Source organism: Molothrus ater, chromosome 7 (assembly GCF_012460135.2).
Source record: "Molothrus ater isolate BHLD 08-10-18 breed brown headed cowbird chromosome 7, BPBGC_Mater_1.1, whole genome shotgun sequence".
NCBI classification, from domain to species: domain Eukaryota; kingdom Metazoa; phylum Chordata; class Aves; order Passeriformes; family Icteridae; genus Molothrus; species Molothrus ater.
Genome location: NC_050484.2, coordinates 13,039,740 through 13,055,627, shown reverse-complemented (window position 1 = coordinate 13,055,627; position 15,888 = coordinate 13,039,740). Strand labels below are relative to the sequence as shown.

The following is a 15,888-nucleotide window of genomic DNA, read 5'->3' as shown; positions in this document are numbered from 1 at the left end:
TGACTTTGTTTAAATATTAGTGCAAGGACTCTTTACTTCATGTTAAACTTTGGCCTGGGAACAAAAATGTTGGTTTAGTTTGAGAAGCATAATTTATATCAATTAGTCTCAGAAAGTGTCACATTTCCCAATCTTTTAAAGCTGGATTTAAATGGTTGACCTTTTCAGAGGGCAGGTGTGGAAGCAGAAATAAAGCAATCACAGGGCACTGTGAATTTTTTTGCTACTACTCAGTTCCAGACTGATCAATTTACAAGGTGCCTGAAATCACTGGGGAATCCTGTTTTCTAAAAACTGGACACTTTCCTGTCTGCATTGCTTCTCCCATTGCAGTTTTCCTCTAGCAGGTTGTAACACCTATATCTCAAGTCAGTTTATACATAAATATCCTTGAGGAGAAAGCTCCTGCTTTGTACAAGAGAAGTAGCTTGGTTTGTGTTGGGACCTGTTTGGAGGGCAAGTGCTTCAGCTTGTGCCAACTAGAGGGAGGGCAGGAATCTGCTGGAGAAAGAGGGATTCAGATGTCTAGGAAAATTGCACTGGATGCAGAGCTATACTGTGAACTGCAAGGTTATGTAAGAGGTTAGACTTCTGTAACCAGATGAAGAAAAATAATTATTTCAGCAGATAAGATCACAGGGTTTCTATGCAAAGACAGGCTTGGCTGCATTTTGTCTGACATTTAGCACTAACCTGGGAAGTGCATGTGCCCCTTCACTGAGGCTTTTGCTTGAACCTCTGCCTTTGCTTCTAATTCTTAGCTTTAATATTAATGCACTGGGAAACTTGTTAGCATTTTTCAGATGTTTAATGCCATACATATTCTTTTTGAAATAGTAGCACGTTTCATTGCAGCGTTGTTGTTTGTTAGTGATAAGACTGTAGAAAACAGCGACACCAGCTCGCGTTTCTAAGATGACAATAGTGCATTTTCACTTTTTGCCTAATGGCTGCCTTGTTGCCAGCATTTCTTTTTCATCTGGCTAAGGCTCAACATACCTTCTGGGCCCCAAATTGTGATCTGTCATTATTCATAGCTGAAATTGCAGTTTTTGCAAATGCAGGCTAAATTGCAATCATTATATGTAGTAAAATAGATTGAAATATCTGTAAATCTGAAGACTGTAGCTGTCTCTTACAATCAGAGAACATGTTAAATTCTCCTATGCTTTGATTTCTGTTTATTAGATTTTGTTTTTCTGTCAGTTGCAGGGTTGTTCTGTGTTCAGTATTTCTGCTTATTATCTGGAATGCTTAGATTGAGGTATTAAATGAGCAAAACTGTATATCTTGTCTTTAATATATAAGTGCAAGATAGTGATTCTTCTCTTGCTTTTCATCAAACCCTTAATCTTTTCTATGTCACCTGTATAAATTAGTGTTGAAGAAAAAGCTACCATGTGATCTAAGACTTTTCTACAGAAATGTTATATTAAAGCTCTTCATTTGAAAATCACAAGCTAAAAGATGTAATGACTTTCAGATTCCTCCTTCCTGAATCATTCTTTGCATTGAATTGGTGGATGATTGAAGGAGTATCTGAATATAAAAATATAAGTGAGAGGAAAAAATCCTTTGTAGTTACACATACTGTGAATCCTACCAGAAATAAATGAAACTACATTAAACAAATGGTTAAGAAAGAATGGAACATGAAGAAATTTGTCACCATATGATGTTGCAATCTTGTAGAGTGAGGAGTTGGTCTGTTAGGTTGGGGTAGGCCTGAGTTCAGTGAGCGCAAGCTGAATATCATGAATGCTACTGAGGTGTGTGTCCAAAGCAGAGCAGGCACTGAGCTGTACCTGCTTCCTTCAAAGCTGTTGGATTAGCTCCCTCTGAGTGCTGCCACTGAAGAAGCCACCATCAGTGCTTCATGCTCAAACCATTGTTTGCCTGCTGAAAGTAGTCCAATGTTCTCCCTAGCATCCCAGTATCCATAGGGTAGAACACTCATTGTTTTCATAACTATTTTCTCTTCCCTAGGACCACATGAACCTCCACTATGTGCACTGCAATAGGAACCAGCACTCTGTGTGTTTAGGGAACTGGCAAAAACAGAATCAAATTATTTATAATTTGTTACAAATTTTTGTTTATTGTATTTTCTCAGTCTCAATAATGCTTTCCCTTTTCCTTTATAGTTTTTCTTTACCTCACTGTGCCTTTCAAAATGTAAATAGTAAGTTAGTCTAGCTCACATAAATATGTTCCTCTAAGTATTCTCCTTTAGGCATATTCCTGTAGTTTTGGTTTTCAAGAAGAAACATTATCTAGAAAATAAAGTTAATGATAAATATATAAAATGTTTACTCTTTAGGGTGTCTTGGGAGTTGTATTTCGTATAGAGTGAGAGTGATTCATGGCTTCTCTTCATTTTGATTCCCTCTGTATGTGCCTTTGGGGTGGCTTGCATTGCCCACAGTGCTGTGTCATTTGTTTCCCTTTGATTTTCATGACTGACGTCTTGCTTTTGGCATATTTCCTTCAGCTGGGTTATAAAAAAAGAAAGGAATGTGCAGATGTGGGAAAAAGATAATATTGGAAAGACCTGACTAATGATAGTAGTAGTAAAAGAGCAGAAAGCACGTTTACTTTAACTGGTACATTAAGAATTTAAAAATCTGTGTTAGCCATGTTGGCATGGAGCAGAAAATTAAACTACGTGTAACACTATCTTTCAGTTAAGGATGATCAGTTACAGATAACATCTAAGAGCCAGCAGTTTGATTTCAGCCAGTCTAGGCAGGTAGTGATGTCAGCTGTTGTTTTCTCTTATAAATTCAGGAGATATATGTAAAGTAATTCACCATTTATAAAAACAATAAAGTGGATGCTTCAGTTGGCTTTTTATCATTGTGCTACAAGAAGCAGTAAAAGAAGAGCTCAAGAATATAAAATCCATAACAAGAAACATTTTAACACAGTGAGCAGCTGAGTTTCTTATTCTCAAATTATGTTTTTGTATTAAAAATCCAGGTAAGGCTAGATATAGACTTACACCATGTGTCCCCAGAAATGCTTGTTAATAACTTGTAAAAGATAAGAGAGGGTTTTTGTTGTTTATTTGTTGGTTTGGGGGTTTTTACCCGTGAGATAAATAAACACATTTTCAGGCTTACAGCAGTTCTAAAGGTCTGCAGAAATGAAAAAGGTACTGGTGTGGGCAGGGGGAGGCAATTTTCCAATTTGGGATGCAGTCCTTGTCCATTATGGAGTTTTTTGCATTTTTCTGGAAAGCATCCAGTAATAGATGCTGGCTCAGAAAGCAGGGGCCAGGTCTCTCTGCTTAGGGAAGCTTTTTAGCTCCTGTATCTTTAGCTGTGCTCTAATAAGTGATTACTGCAGCTCTATAATGAAAGGGGGGGAAAAGGAATAAAAGCTGAATTGTAAAAAAATAAAAAGTTCTCACTGTTGTTAGTGAAATTTCATACCATATTATTACAGTCTTAGAATGGGTCACCTGAATGCTCGATACCAATCCGTGAGTGAGGGTTCTCAGTCAGTTTTTGAACAAATGAGGACAGCTCAGTGTGCTCGGGCTGAGTCCCAGTGTGTGTGGGGAGGCTGAGCACACAGCTTGCTGTCTCTTACATGTGTCATATGAGTGCCTCCCTCCAAATTTCAGGTGTTGGTTGGATTTTCTTAGGAATGGCCTTCATACATTGCAGTCTTCCAGTCTGAGGAACTGACTCAGCTTTGTATAAACAGGCTGTAACCAGCATTTAACTTGAGACTTTTTTTCCAGGTAATGGAGCTTAGAGCAGTAATTGAGTGTAGTACAGCTTGCACTGGGATGTGTTTGTGAGCACTTCTGTACTTTTCTGGCCAGCCAGGCAGCTGTAGCAGCAGTCTGGAGTCAACATTGGCTGCTGGACCTCCCAAATCCATGGGCCCTCATGGCCCTGCTGGAGGCAGGGACATGCCCAGCCCTTCTGCAGTCGCCTTGAAGCCATTCCCGGTCGCTGTTCCTCCCAGGAGGCTCAGAGCAGAGTGCTGGGGACCCACTGCCTGCAGGGCCTCCAGACCACAGCCCCAGCCCCTCGGTTTGCAGCCCAGCCTGGCTGCCTGCTGGGTTGCCCGGGACCAGCAGCTCTGCCAGTGTGTTGCTGTGCCCTGTGTCCTGCCAAACAGCCCACCAAGGCTGGCTGGTGACTGAAACTTGAGAGAGCTTCCTCTGCTCATCAATGCCTTTCACTTGGCCTTTTTCCTCACCATTATTTTTCCCTTGGTTTTTCTCCTTCTCAGCCTGTGATAGGCAGCACAGTGCTTCCTACTGATGCACAAGATTTTAGTGATTTTTAGCACCTTTATGTTCTGTGCAGGTCATTCCTCTAACTTTGCTTTAGCACTTGCTAATTTGTCCATAATGGTAGTCTCCAGAATGGCAATTAGGGAACAGAAGAAGGTTGCACTGGGTGATGGAGCATCCAGGGTTCCCTTAAACTTGTTTCTCTCCACAAACACCTCCAATCCCCTACTTGTTTTCAGCTACATATCAGTCTGCAAGTAAAGGAAGTGTAAATTGCTTTATGTAGGCACTACTGACAAGTCTCTATTTGGTGCCAATTCTCAGCTTTTTTGCTTTTAAGAATTCACTGAACATGCTGTTCAGAATTACTTGCACTCTAGAATTGCTAAAATCACAGTAAATCATACTAACATATCTGTCTTTTCTGTGACCCTTGAATCCCTTCAGGCATTACAGTATGGACATGGAGGTGAAGGGCTTATCTTATGTTCTCCTGTTCCTTTTGTTAGTACTACTTAAAAGTTGAAAGCAAAAGCACTTGAGTTCTCAAAGACAGAAGGCATATTGCAAGGCACAGTCTCTTACTCAGTGTTTCTAAGACACATTTAGTGTTCTGCCATATAAAAACTAAGTAGATGCTACAAAGGCTTTTAAATTAAGCTCTGAATTTCTTCATTGATTGGAGTGCATCTATTCATTGAATTTTGTTCTTTACCTATTCCACTATCATTTTATTAATACTAATTAACACAAATGCTGCTACAAAATAAAGCCTTTCTAAGATCATATAGTCAAGCGTCTAAAGAGAGAGAAGGTTTGGGACACTCAGTATTTCCTCTGTTTTTCTGTGAAGTGCTTTCTTAAGCCTGTAATCAGGGAATGAGGCAGCAACAGCAACATCATTTATGTTAACCTATGCTTTGCTTGTTTCTTGAAAAAGCTGCTGTGCATGTTGGTATCATAGCACTAGTTTCAGCTTAAAGAAAAAGTTTGGGTAAAACTTAGAGAGAACTAATAATGTATCTTCTCTCAGAAGAAATGTGTTTGAAAATATCAACCATTCATACAACCTATCTCCTTCTAAAAAGCAAAGCACTTGTTGTGTAGCAGTGTTTGTTTTTGTGAGTCTAAAGATAATGCTCTCCTTAGTGCTAATGATAACGCTGACAGAGACTGTTAGCACTGTCCAGTTGGACATCACTGGCAAAGGTGGAGGAAGCAGCCCCATTCTCATCCCTGGCGTGGGCTTTACAGTGGCACAGAGTGAGCCAGCTATGGCCCATCGCTTTGTCAGGTCTGTAAATTATGTGCCATTCCCTCCAAGTCTGAATGGGGATATCTGCTGAACTAGGTTTAACTTGATGTTATTTTTAGAACAAATTACATTGATTGCATACTATTTCAAAGGCCCCAAGTAATAAAGTACACAATTAAACGTATCTGACTAGTTTAATTTCTCTGTCTGGTTTTTGGTATAAAAACGTAACCATTTCTTTTCCAGACTCCTCTGGCAAAGATTTTGGTCCTACTCTGGGATTAAAGAAGTCCAGTTCTCTTGAGAGTCTTCAGACTGCTGTGGCTGAAGTAAGGAAGAATGAACTCCCTTTTCACAGACCCAGGCCTCACGTGGTGCGGGGCCGGGGATGCAACGAGAGCTTCCGAGCTGCCATTGACAAGTCTTACGATGGACCTGAGGATGAAGAGGGTATGTTGTGCTGATGGCACTGACTGAGGGAGCCACCTTCACTTAGCACTGCTGACGGCCAGCTCGATGGAGCACCAGGAGCCAGTGATTTAGTCCCATTGAAACTGATCACATTTTTAAAGCTGTTCACATCTTGCACTGAATAGAGCTGTCTTTGCAGTATCCCATCCAACCTTGACTGGGTTTAGTGTAAAGTCTTTCACTGATCTCCTTTGGGGCAGGGGTGGGTTGGAGGATTTAGAACTCAATCCTTAAATAATTATGTTTTTCAACTTCAAGAAGCAGCTGCTTTCTTCAGATTACATTAAAAATTATCTCTCTTGTTTTACAATTCCCCCTTTTCCAGCCAGGAAATTTGTTTCATGTTGTAGATAAGGCAGTGTATTGATAGCACCCTGCTGCTCATTCTGTCACTATGGGTTTTATAGACCCTAGTCTGGAAATACATCTCCTTTAGTATGGGGCGTAAAACAGTGCTTGGATCCTGAGCCCCCCCACAGAAGGAACACGGCTCTTTTCCAGCCAGACAGTACATTTTATCCATTTCTTGTTCAGCCACTAGAATAGAAAGATTCCAGGGAGTGAATGAAGTCATTTTGTTCCATAGGTTGATTTTGCCAGTCACCAGAATCTTTGTTCAAGTAAGCTCTGTGTTTGAAACCCAGCACGTGGTTAAACAAGCTAGATTTCAAAGAGAACAAGTGCTTTACTGTATCAGGATTTTCATATCAGGAACAATGATTAGAAAACAATTCATTAAAATAACTCTGCATTTAATTTACAATACAAATCTGTTTGAATCCACTAGATCTGCTTAGTCTGCTTTTTAAATTATTCAATTAACTGAGTAAGTGTGTGAGTCATTTGAGCTCTTGGTAGACACTCTTGCTGTATTTCACATGTTTGCATTTCAGTGGCCCGTAGCCATCCTCACTGCTTCTTTTTCATTCTGTGCAGATGGTGGCTCTGATAAGAGCTCTCACTGTGGTCAAGAAGCTCAAAATGTGGAATCTGCCCCTCCAGGGAACCCTGAAATAGAAGATGCAGAAATCAAAGCAAAAAAGGACAAAAAAAGTAGGGAGAAAGAGAAGAAAAAGGGCAAGTCTAAAATCAAAGAGAAGAAAAAGAAGGAAGAAAATGAAGATCCAGAAAAGAAAAAGAAGAAAGGCTTTGGTGTCATGTTGAGGTATGGCATTTTACAAAGCAAAACAGCCACCCATTCTTGTTATAAGATAGGAAACAACTGATGCTCTCATAAAGTAGAGGAAAAATTATTTCACTTGGACTCAAATAATGTTTATGTTATTGAAAAAGAAAGCAGTTTATACTTTTACACCAAACTTGTAACTGCGGCAGAAGACATTTGGCAGACAAAATGTCTTTTTGTGCCTTTGAAATGCATTCCCATATGTCAGAAAAGATTCAAGGTTTTAGGCTTAAAGCAAGCATGTATTGGTGGGGAAGGATTTGTGGGGAATATTTCTGAGTAAAACAAATCCTGCTCCCACGCCCAGACCTTTGCCTTCTCTTCCCTTTCTTATCTGCTCCCTTCACAAGCTGCAGTGAGAGCAGAATTCTTGTGCTATTGCAAAAGGTCTACTAACATTTGCAGTCACTGAAAGCCACTACCTATGATAAAATCTTTGCTTCGTGGCTTCAGGCATTGCCTGCAGTGAACAAAAGTTCACTGTCCTCCCTGCCCAGCATGCAAGTGTTTGGATTTCTGCTGTGGCTTTTTCTTCGTGGCTCTGTAAACTCTGAGTCGGCAGAGTTCTTCAGGCTGTTTCCTTGCTCTTGCTGGAGCCTTTGGTGCTTCAGGTGCTGAATGCTGACACCCTTCCCTCCAGTACCTGTTGACTCTGTAGAGTCTTTAAGTGTTGAAGTAGCTCTTTGCATTTAATACATAGTATGGGATGAAAAATTTTGGTCACATGGAGGAGATTAAACCAAAGGACCATGTGGTTACTCATGGCACTGAACACTTAAGGCTTTAGGATGCTGTTGGTGTTTCTTGTCATGCTGTATTGTAGACAGTACTCATATATACAAAAACCACAATCATTGCTTAGGCAAGGATGCATTTAAATAGAAATCTAAGAAATGTAGCTGCAAGATCATTCACTGATCATGGTGTTCATTAGGACATATAATGTATGGACTTGCCTTTCAACTTTGTGTCACTATGTTCTCTTGAGTAAAATTACTTGTGTTATATTAATATGGAAGGTTTTAGCTGACTTTCTTCCATGTATCAGCAATTGTCCTATCAACTTTTGAACACTGTGGAGACACTGTCAAAAATATTCAGGCATGCCTGTGTGCCAGATGTGCATGATTTCAACAGTTGTTAGTGTTCATAAGATATACCTGGCTATACCAGTCTGCTTTCAAATGGGCTCTTCAGGAGCAGAGGAGGTGTGTACACACACTTGTGCTTTGCCATGCATTTGTGTTCATATTGTTTAAAGAAATTAGACTTAACATGGAAGGGTAGTCAAAAACTGAATAATTAGGAGGGTGACTTCAAAAACTCTCTTGTATGTCTTAAGCTTTATATCTCTCTTCATTCTTCTTTTCAGCTCTTTGACATGAGTAGGAAAGAGGAGGGGAGTGACACAGAGGTCTGACAAAAGGATAAGTACTGCTTAATGTATCAAAGATACATAGCAGATTCTGAGTTTGAATTGTAAAGTCTTACAGGGATATTATATCTGAGCCAGAAAGAACATGGGATGACATTAGAATCCAAAACAAGCTATTGTAGTTGACAGAATTTCTGATAATGGTCAATATGCAAAGCTGGGAACAACAGGTTTCCATTTGTTGTGATTCCCTCTTTCAGAACATATTCCACATTTTGGTAGTACACAAGGTTTATACATCTGCTCTTTCCATAACCTTGTCTTTGATTTAGATAGTCTTCCCAGCTGACAGTGTTAATAATATTTATCTGTATGGCAGCACAGAATGGGAAGTTCTATCCCACACCACTGAAAATCTCTACAAGACAGCAAAGATGGAAGCATCATGTTGTAATAGAGAAGGAGAAGTAGGTAAGAAGTAACAGTTCAGCTGAGAGGTTTTTAGAGGTTCTGTGTCCTTGTTGGTGTATCTTTCCAGAATTTATAAAACTTGAAAAGAAATTCCTTCCTGAAAAGGTGAGAGTATTAGGGAATACTAGCCATGACAGAAGTGAAAGAAGGCTGCAAGCCTGTAAAGTAGAGCATGAACAAGAGCAATCAGTGTGCATTTATGAAATAATTGGGGGCCATATGTCCTGGGCAAGATGAGCAAATCCAGGCTGGTATTTTTTCAGACAGAAACTGGCACATATGACTTGAAAAACAAAACCAATTGATCTCAATGTTTTTAAAAGAAATAATAGGGAACTAATAGTGGAATTCAGAGCAGATCAAATACCAACTAAATATTAGATTCAAGAGGTATTTTTTCAAACTGGAGTCTTGTACTGATGTGAAGGGTAAATGTTAGGAGGGATGGGGAGCAGGTTTGAATGATAAGTATTTTAGCAACACGCATGGAAAGAAACATCCAGATTTTTTTATGACATTGTGGGAATGAAACTGGCATGTTTTTTTGGTAGAACATCTGTGGAAGAGAGAAGTTTAAGATGACAAAAGTTGTGAGTTTCTGCAGCAGGCAAGGTGGCTACTAATTCTTGGTATCTTAAGAGAAAGAAGTAGGGAGAAGTATTTAGAAACTGAGATGAGCCCAGTTTTGGACATGGTGAATTTAAATTGGGAAGGGGACCTGCCACATGGGGGACATTGGAAATGTAAACACTGTAGTGGAGCAGAAAGCTTGGTGGAGAAGGAAATCTGTAGTGTGCATTTTATAGTTATGGTGGTGGTTGTGCTGTGAATCCCCCATGTATGAGACCACCAAAAGGAGGAACAGAAGCCTTGTTAGACTGACAGGAGAGATAAAGCCAAAGAAATGAAAAAAGTTATTAGAGCAAGTGGCAGAGGTGAGAAGAGGTAATCTATTCCTGGGACCAGGCAATGTCATGAATTTTTTCAACTGGTCTGGTGATTGCAGCCATGTGACGAATCCTGCTGGGAGCTGGAACCCCCACTTTGGTAAGTTCATGCTGTTTGCAGTTCCTGGGCAGCTTTGTTCAGAGCTATTTCAGCTGTGCCTGCATGGTTCTGCTGTGCTATGGGATGCATCCAAACAGAAAAACAGACTTGCTGAACCCATGTCAAAATTGGCTTGAGATAAGTAGGAACTGAGCATCTGTGGTGAAAACTCCAGGACCAGAAGGACAATGAAAATGAGGGATCTTGCCAGAAAGCTCAGTGCTAATTAAGACACATGCATTTTCTGGTGAATGACATGGGGTCAGGTGTAAAGGACAAAAGAAAAAGTAGAATGTGAGGCTGAAACAGCTGCTGGAAATGTCCTACTTGTCTTCAGTGGGATTTTTGTGCTATGCTTGCTGGGTCACACATACAGCTGTAAGAAGCTTTACCTTGATATAGTGGCTATGTGAATTGGCTGGCTTCTGCTTTATAATCAATAACAAAGCATTTCAAGATATTAAAACCAAATCCAGGTATTCAGCTGTAGTACAAGAATTGTTGAGCTTTAGTCTTTTGCATCTGAGATTTTTGAATATATTGGAATTGCGACTGCATTGGTTTTTTGCCTTTTTTTTTTAAATTTAACAACAGAAAATAGCAAAGCTGTTAGCAGTTGCTAACAGATTTCACTTAGTGCCTCATCTGTTGCTCAGCTGCTATTTACTTGTAGTTCCTGGTCTTTTTTTACACTTACAAAAAGAAGAATGATTGCTTTCCTGCTAAGCTTTTGCTTGATTGAAGCTTTATTTAGGTGACTGTGATTCAGGGAGACCATCAAGAAATCATGCTTTTATTTTTGTAATCATTGTTTTTTTTTAAAGACCTGTTTTTTCACTCAGTATTAACTGAAACTCTTGGCTGCAGCATATTAATGGCTGTAGCATTTGGGCAAGGTAGGTTAATGTACTGGAGGTTTGAAATGCAGATGACAGTGGTTAAAATCTCTATAATCCAAAGTACTATTTCACTGTGGTGCTGACTGCACAGTGCTTTGTTTCCTTGGCTGGTTCTGATGCATATATTGCCTGCCTTAGTGCTGAAGGTGTTTATGTGCTGTCCAAAGAACAACAGAAGTTGAGTCTCAACTGGTTTTGTGTAGCATTGGCCGAGGGGTATTTTACATATTTTTCTTTTTGATGTTTTCTGGCACATCATGCTGTCATTGTTCACTAATAACCCATCACTAGACAACAGACTGAACAGTAAATTGATACTGTGTATCAAGAAAACAAGTATATTAAATACTTTCAATAGTGGAGCTGTGACTAAAGGTGTACTTCAGTCTCAGGGACAGGCTTCTGTCTAGCATCTACACTGAATCTTTTCAGAACAGAAATAATACCGAGTTCTGTGCAAGAGGAGAGCAGCAAGATTGCACAATGCCACATTTAATTCTTGGCGGCTCATCCCTTTTCTCACATTGTGCTGACTGATTCTTTCCAGGCACCATGAGTCTTAGAAGACTGCTGCACATCAAATGAGCTTCCCTGTACTTCTTTTTGAAGATGTTCAGTATTTTCAGGAGAAACACTGTAGTGAAACAGCATATTTGTGGCTTTGAAAAAAGAGGTATTGTGTAGTGTCATTGCTTAGAACTGTAAAAAGCTCTTTGAGGAGGGCTCTGTAGGCTGTTTGGAAGGGTTAATTAACCCATTGGTGCAGGGTGCTAGAAATCCCTGATGCTGAACACTAATGCAAAATGGATTGTCACTTAGAACCAAGGATGCAAAGCTGATCTAACCAAGAGGTTAATAATTTTTTTTAAATATAATAATATAAAAATTTTTATAATAATATATAATGATTTTTATAATAAAAATTTTTAAAATAGTCCTTGGTTTGCTAGGTGATGAATTTCAGATTTTAAATTTGTGGTCTATAGTTATTGAATTGCCATGCTTTGAAAAACTATCAAAATACTGTCTTCTAACAAAGGTAGGCTTTGTTGTTTCTAAATTAAGTTGGCAGAAGACTGAACCTTTAAATCACCAGGGAAATGTGACCTCTGCAGTTCTGTATCCTAATCCCATAGCAGTGCTGGTTGTTACAGTGCTGGAGTATAATAAACATAAGTCTATGGCTCTCTCTACCTTTTCCAGAATAGTGATTGTAAAAATTCTGGGCAGCCCTTTCAGTTTTATGGATATGAAGGTAAGATAGCTAATGGACTGCAGCCACACCAATGGCATTTTAATAGGTAGCTCCCCCAGGCAGAGACCAGGAGGCTGAAATCATAATTTTTTTGTCTGGCATAAAAATCTAAGAGCAAGTATGTAATTGGTGACTTGGAGTAAAGAGTTGTGCTGAAGTGGAGTGCAGTGGGAGAGCACTCTCATTCAGTCTTCAATTCTTGGCTGGACTCAGGAAGAAAATACAACCAACCTTGCTCATATAAAGCAGTGCTTGTCAACTCAACTGTTTCACTATAAAATATTTTAAAAATTAGTATAGGTGAGAAAATCTCTATCCCCCACTTCAACCATGACTTGCATATTTGTGCACATATACGTGTAACTGCAAGCCCAGGAAGCAGGAATATATATGCGTGTATTAGTTAGATTTGCTTTTTGCTCTTCAGAAAGAGTGCAATTTCCCACATAATAGTTCATCTTAAATTATTTACCTTCCATTTCACAATATGAGCCATGAATATTTTATTTTTTGTCCCTTTAATTTGCCAATTTTCCTTTGAGCTAAGTGCCTTAGTGATTTTAATTTTTCATTCTAGTTGGAAGACAGAAATGACCCTTTTTTCATTACTACTATTATAGGCCTTGTGCTCCGAATGATACTTTTTACAACCAGCACTGTTGAGCCTGTAATGGTATTGCAGAGTAGATAGCATAATATACAGATATTGACTTCCATTAAGTGTGGCACTGTGATAACTTATGGAGAGATTTTTTTTTCTACTCTGTTGCCCTTAGAAGTTGAGTGTTGTAGAAGAAAGGTAGCAGTAGATGAAGAAGGAGCAAATAATAAAGATGTGACTTGTTGGAGAGAGGTGATGTATATAACTTCTAAATGTATTTATCTGTGTATGATGCTGGAAATCAATATGGATGTTGATAGATAAAAAACCCCACAACTAGATTAAATTGTGTTTTAATTAGGCCTAAAGTTATTTTAGATTTTTTGTTCTCAGTTGCAAAATTATCTGAGATGGATGATGTGTATTTGAAAGACAGCATCAGTTAATGAGGCAGATGAGTTATATAGAGGCCTTGATTTCCTTTGGCACAATAAAGTTTTCATTTAGGTAAATTGGTAAATAAAACTCCACTTTCCTTTAAAGAGCATAAGAACATGAGAGAGAGGATATAGCTAGTCAATTTAATCTAGCGCAAATTTGTCAAGTATTTTAAACTAAAAAAACCAAACGTTCCATTTTACATGTACGACTTTTTATTTCCCTCACCATATTAATTCTTCCTTGGCTGCATTCATAGTCAGACTAAAGCAGAGAAAATAAGGGGGTTTTGTACTAAAGATGATCATGCAGACTGCCTACTAAAGGCTGATTTGTTTAATTAAGCATCTGTTCTCCCCTTAATATGCATGCATAAATCTCATTAACGTTAGATGTATGCAAGTGCAGTGAAGAATAGACCCCTCACTCTCATTACTGAACTTGGATAACAAGATTTATATTTACTTAACAGATCAGAGCAGAAAGTTCCCTCTGACTATTTAAAAGGACTTGAAATTGCAAACTGTTTGCAAGGAGCATGCTTTTTGTGAAAAACTTGCATGTTCACTTCAAGTTGAAATATCATTATTCAAGTCATTACTAAGCAAAAGAAAAAAAAAAGGCAGTGTGCTTTGTCTGTGAGGATTAACTTTAAATTCTTCTTTAATGGATACTTGCCTATTTAATATTGACCTCTGTGCATGCCATAACTGCTAAAAGTAAACTCCAGGTATTTTCTGGAGGTAGCATATTTCTTCTAAGTGTCTGTCTCTAATCTCTCAGGAAATGTGTTCTGCAAGAAGAGTCCTAGAAAGCAAAGTGTATTCTTGGAGAATACTGAACGCTGCAGCACTGTATTCATCCATCATTCACTAGAGTTGGCTGTTCCTTGCTCTAAAATCCTCCTAAAATCTAGCTGAGGATAAAGCTTGAATTCCATGTTTTCTGTATAAATTGTAGGACATTGGGTGTTTCTGTAGGTAGTACAGATGCATTATGGTTTAAGGTCCTAGAGGGTTTAAAGTCATGCCCACAAATATTTGAATTAAGGCTTCCTGTGCTGTATTTTAACCAATGAATACAAAGTTTTGCTCAGGAATATAAGTAGAGTGTAAGTTCTACCTTAATAACAAAAGAAACAACAGGTTTTTGCTTATTTTCTGAATCAGTAGTTCTTGTAACATGACCATGGTAAATGGAGGGGTTAGGGAGGGAGACAACAATTAACAGAGAAATGATACAGAAGGGGACTCCTGACAGATTCCTTAACTACAGAGTGCTGCTGGGTGCTGGTTTAATAGGTATTGCCATTAACAGCCATCTGTAGAGAAAATTGAATGTACTCATCTCACTGAATTATGATTTATGGCACACAGCACAGTCAAACTAAAGTAATATTTATATTATAGTGCAGAGTCATTGATTAAATGCACATGGCATCTCAAATCCAGTTGACATTTTAAGTCGAAATGATTGCAGACATGTGGTCATTTATTTAACTATTACTTTAAAAAATGTGTCTCTACTTGTTATTAATAGAAGAAAGTCAGACCTGACCAATATTTCAATAGGCTGACCTTTTGTTTTGCTGACATATAAAAGGAACAAAGCTCCTTTTGGGGTAGTCACAATTTCAGAGCATATGAAGTATGCTAGCTTTAGAAAAAACCTGACCCCTTGAACTACTCTGTCTCTTTCTTCCCTTTTTTATTTCCACGTGGGATTTTTGAAAGAAAATGAAGAAGAGATGGTTTAGGAGATAGAAGTTTTAGGTTTGGGGTTAGATAGGAAAAGGTTTAGGAGAGACTGTGAGAGAGGCTTTCTTTCAAATGCCTGCTCTGCTACTGATTTCTCAAGAATCACTGGTTAACTCCACTGCTCTGAGCCCTAGTTTTTACACAAAAATTATCCTCTGTGCTTCTAAAAATGAAAATAACATCTCTCTGCTTTGTATTATCATTGTTCAGCTAAACCTGTTAAAAATTATAAATACATTTAAAAACCAGTCTGGTTACTTCTATAACAGTGTAGCAGGGAAATAGTTTTATTCTTAAGAAAATGAAAAAGTAGTAAGCTTTCATAGGACTTTCTCAAACTAATTTTCCTCTCCATACCCATTCCTGCTGCTGCTACTGCATGTGATGGTGATGTGGGGTTTCATTCTCTCTGTACTACCTCCTAGCTACAGATGCTCTCGCCTTCAGAAATGCTTTATGGAATATAATGCCTTAGAATTAAAGCTGGCTTTCTATCTTCTACCCTGATTTTATGTTTTCTTGCTTGAAAAAAAATTAAAAATTTGTTGTTTCAAATTTGCCATGGGCAAACTATTTTTTCCTCTGCAGATTATTCCTCTTGTTGGCCTTACTCTGTCATCATGAAGACTGGCAGCATCTTCCCCCTTCACTAAAGTCCTATGTGGGATGTCATCTTTTCATGAACCTTAAATCCACTCAGTGGAGCAGTGTCTAAAATTTGCTGGCTTACTACACAGCACACTGAAGACATAAGCACACAGAAATTTCTTCCCTTTCTGCTTGGGCTTGTGTTGCTTCCAGATTATGTGAGTCTCTCCTGAGGCTCACACTGGTTCCTGGTTCTGAGTGCTCCCCCCTACCCACGCCAGCTCCAGCTCTGT

General features: G+C 38.8%; 1 protein-coding gene across 2 annotated transcripts in view; it reads left to right on the top strand.

Moving 5' to 3' along the window:
* Positions 1–15,888, top strand: part of PARD3B (par-3 family cell polarity regulator beta) — a 394,298-nt gene that overhangs the window by 249,425 nt on the left and 128,985 nt on the right. For both annotated transcript variants that reach the window (XM_036386687.1, XM_036386685.1), the window contains 2 exons: positions 5,754–5,957; positions 6,915–7,143. In XM_036386687.1, coding sequence (XP_036242580.1) covers positions 5,754–5,957; positions 6,915–7,143 — 433 coding nt within the window. The remainder of the gene's footprint in view (positions 1–5,753; positions 5,958–6,914; positions 7,144–15,888) is intronic.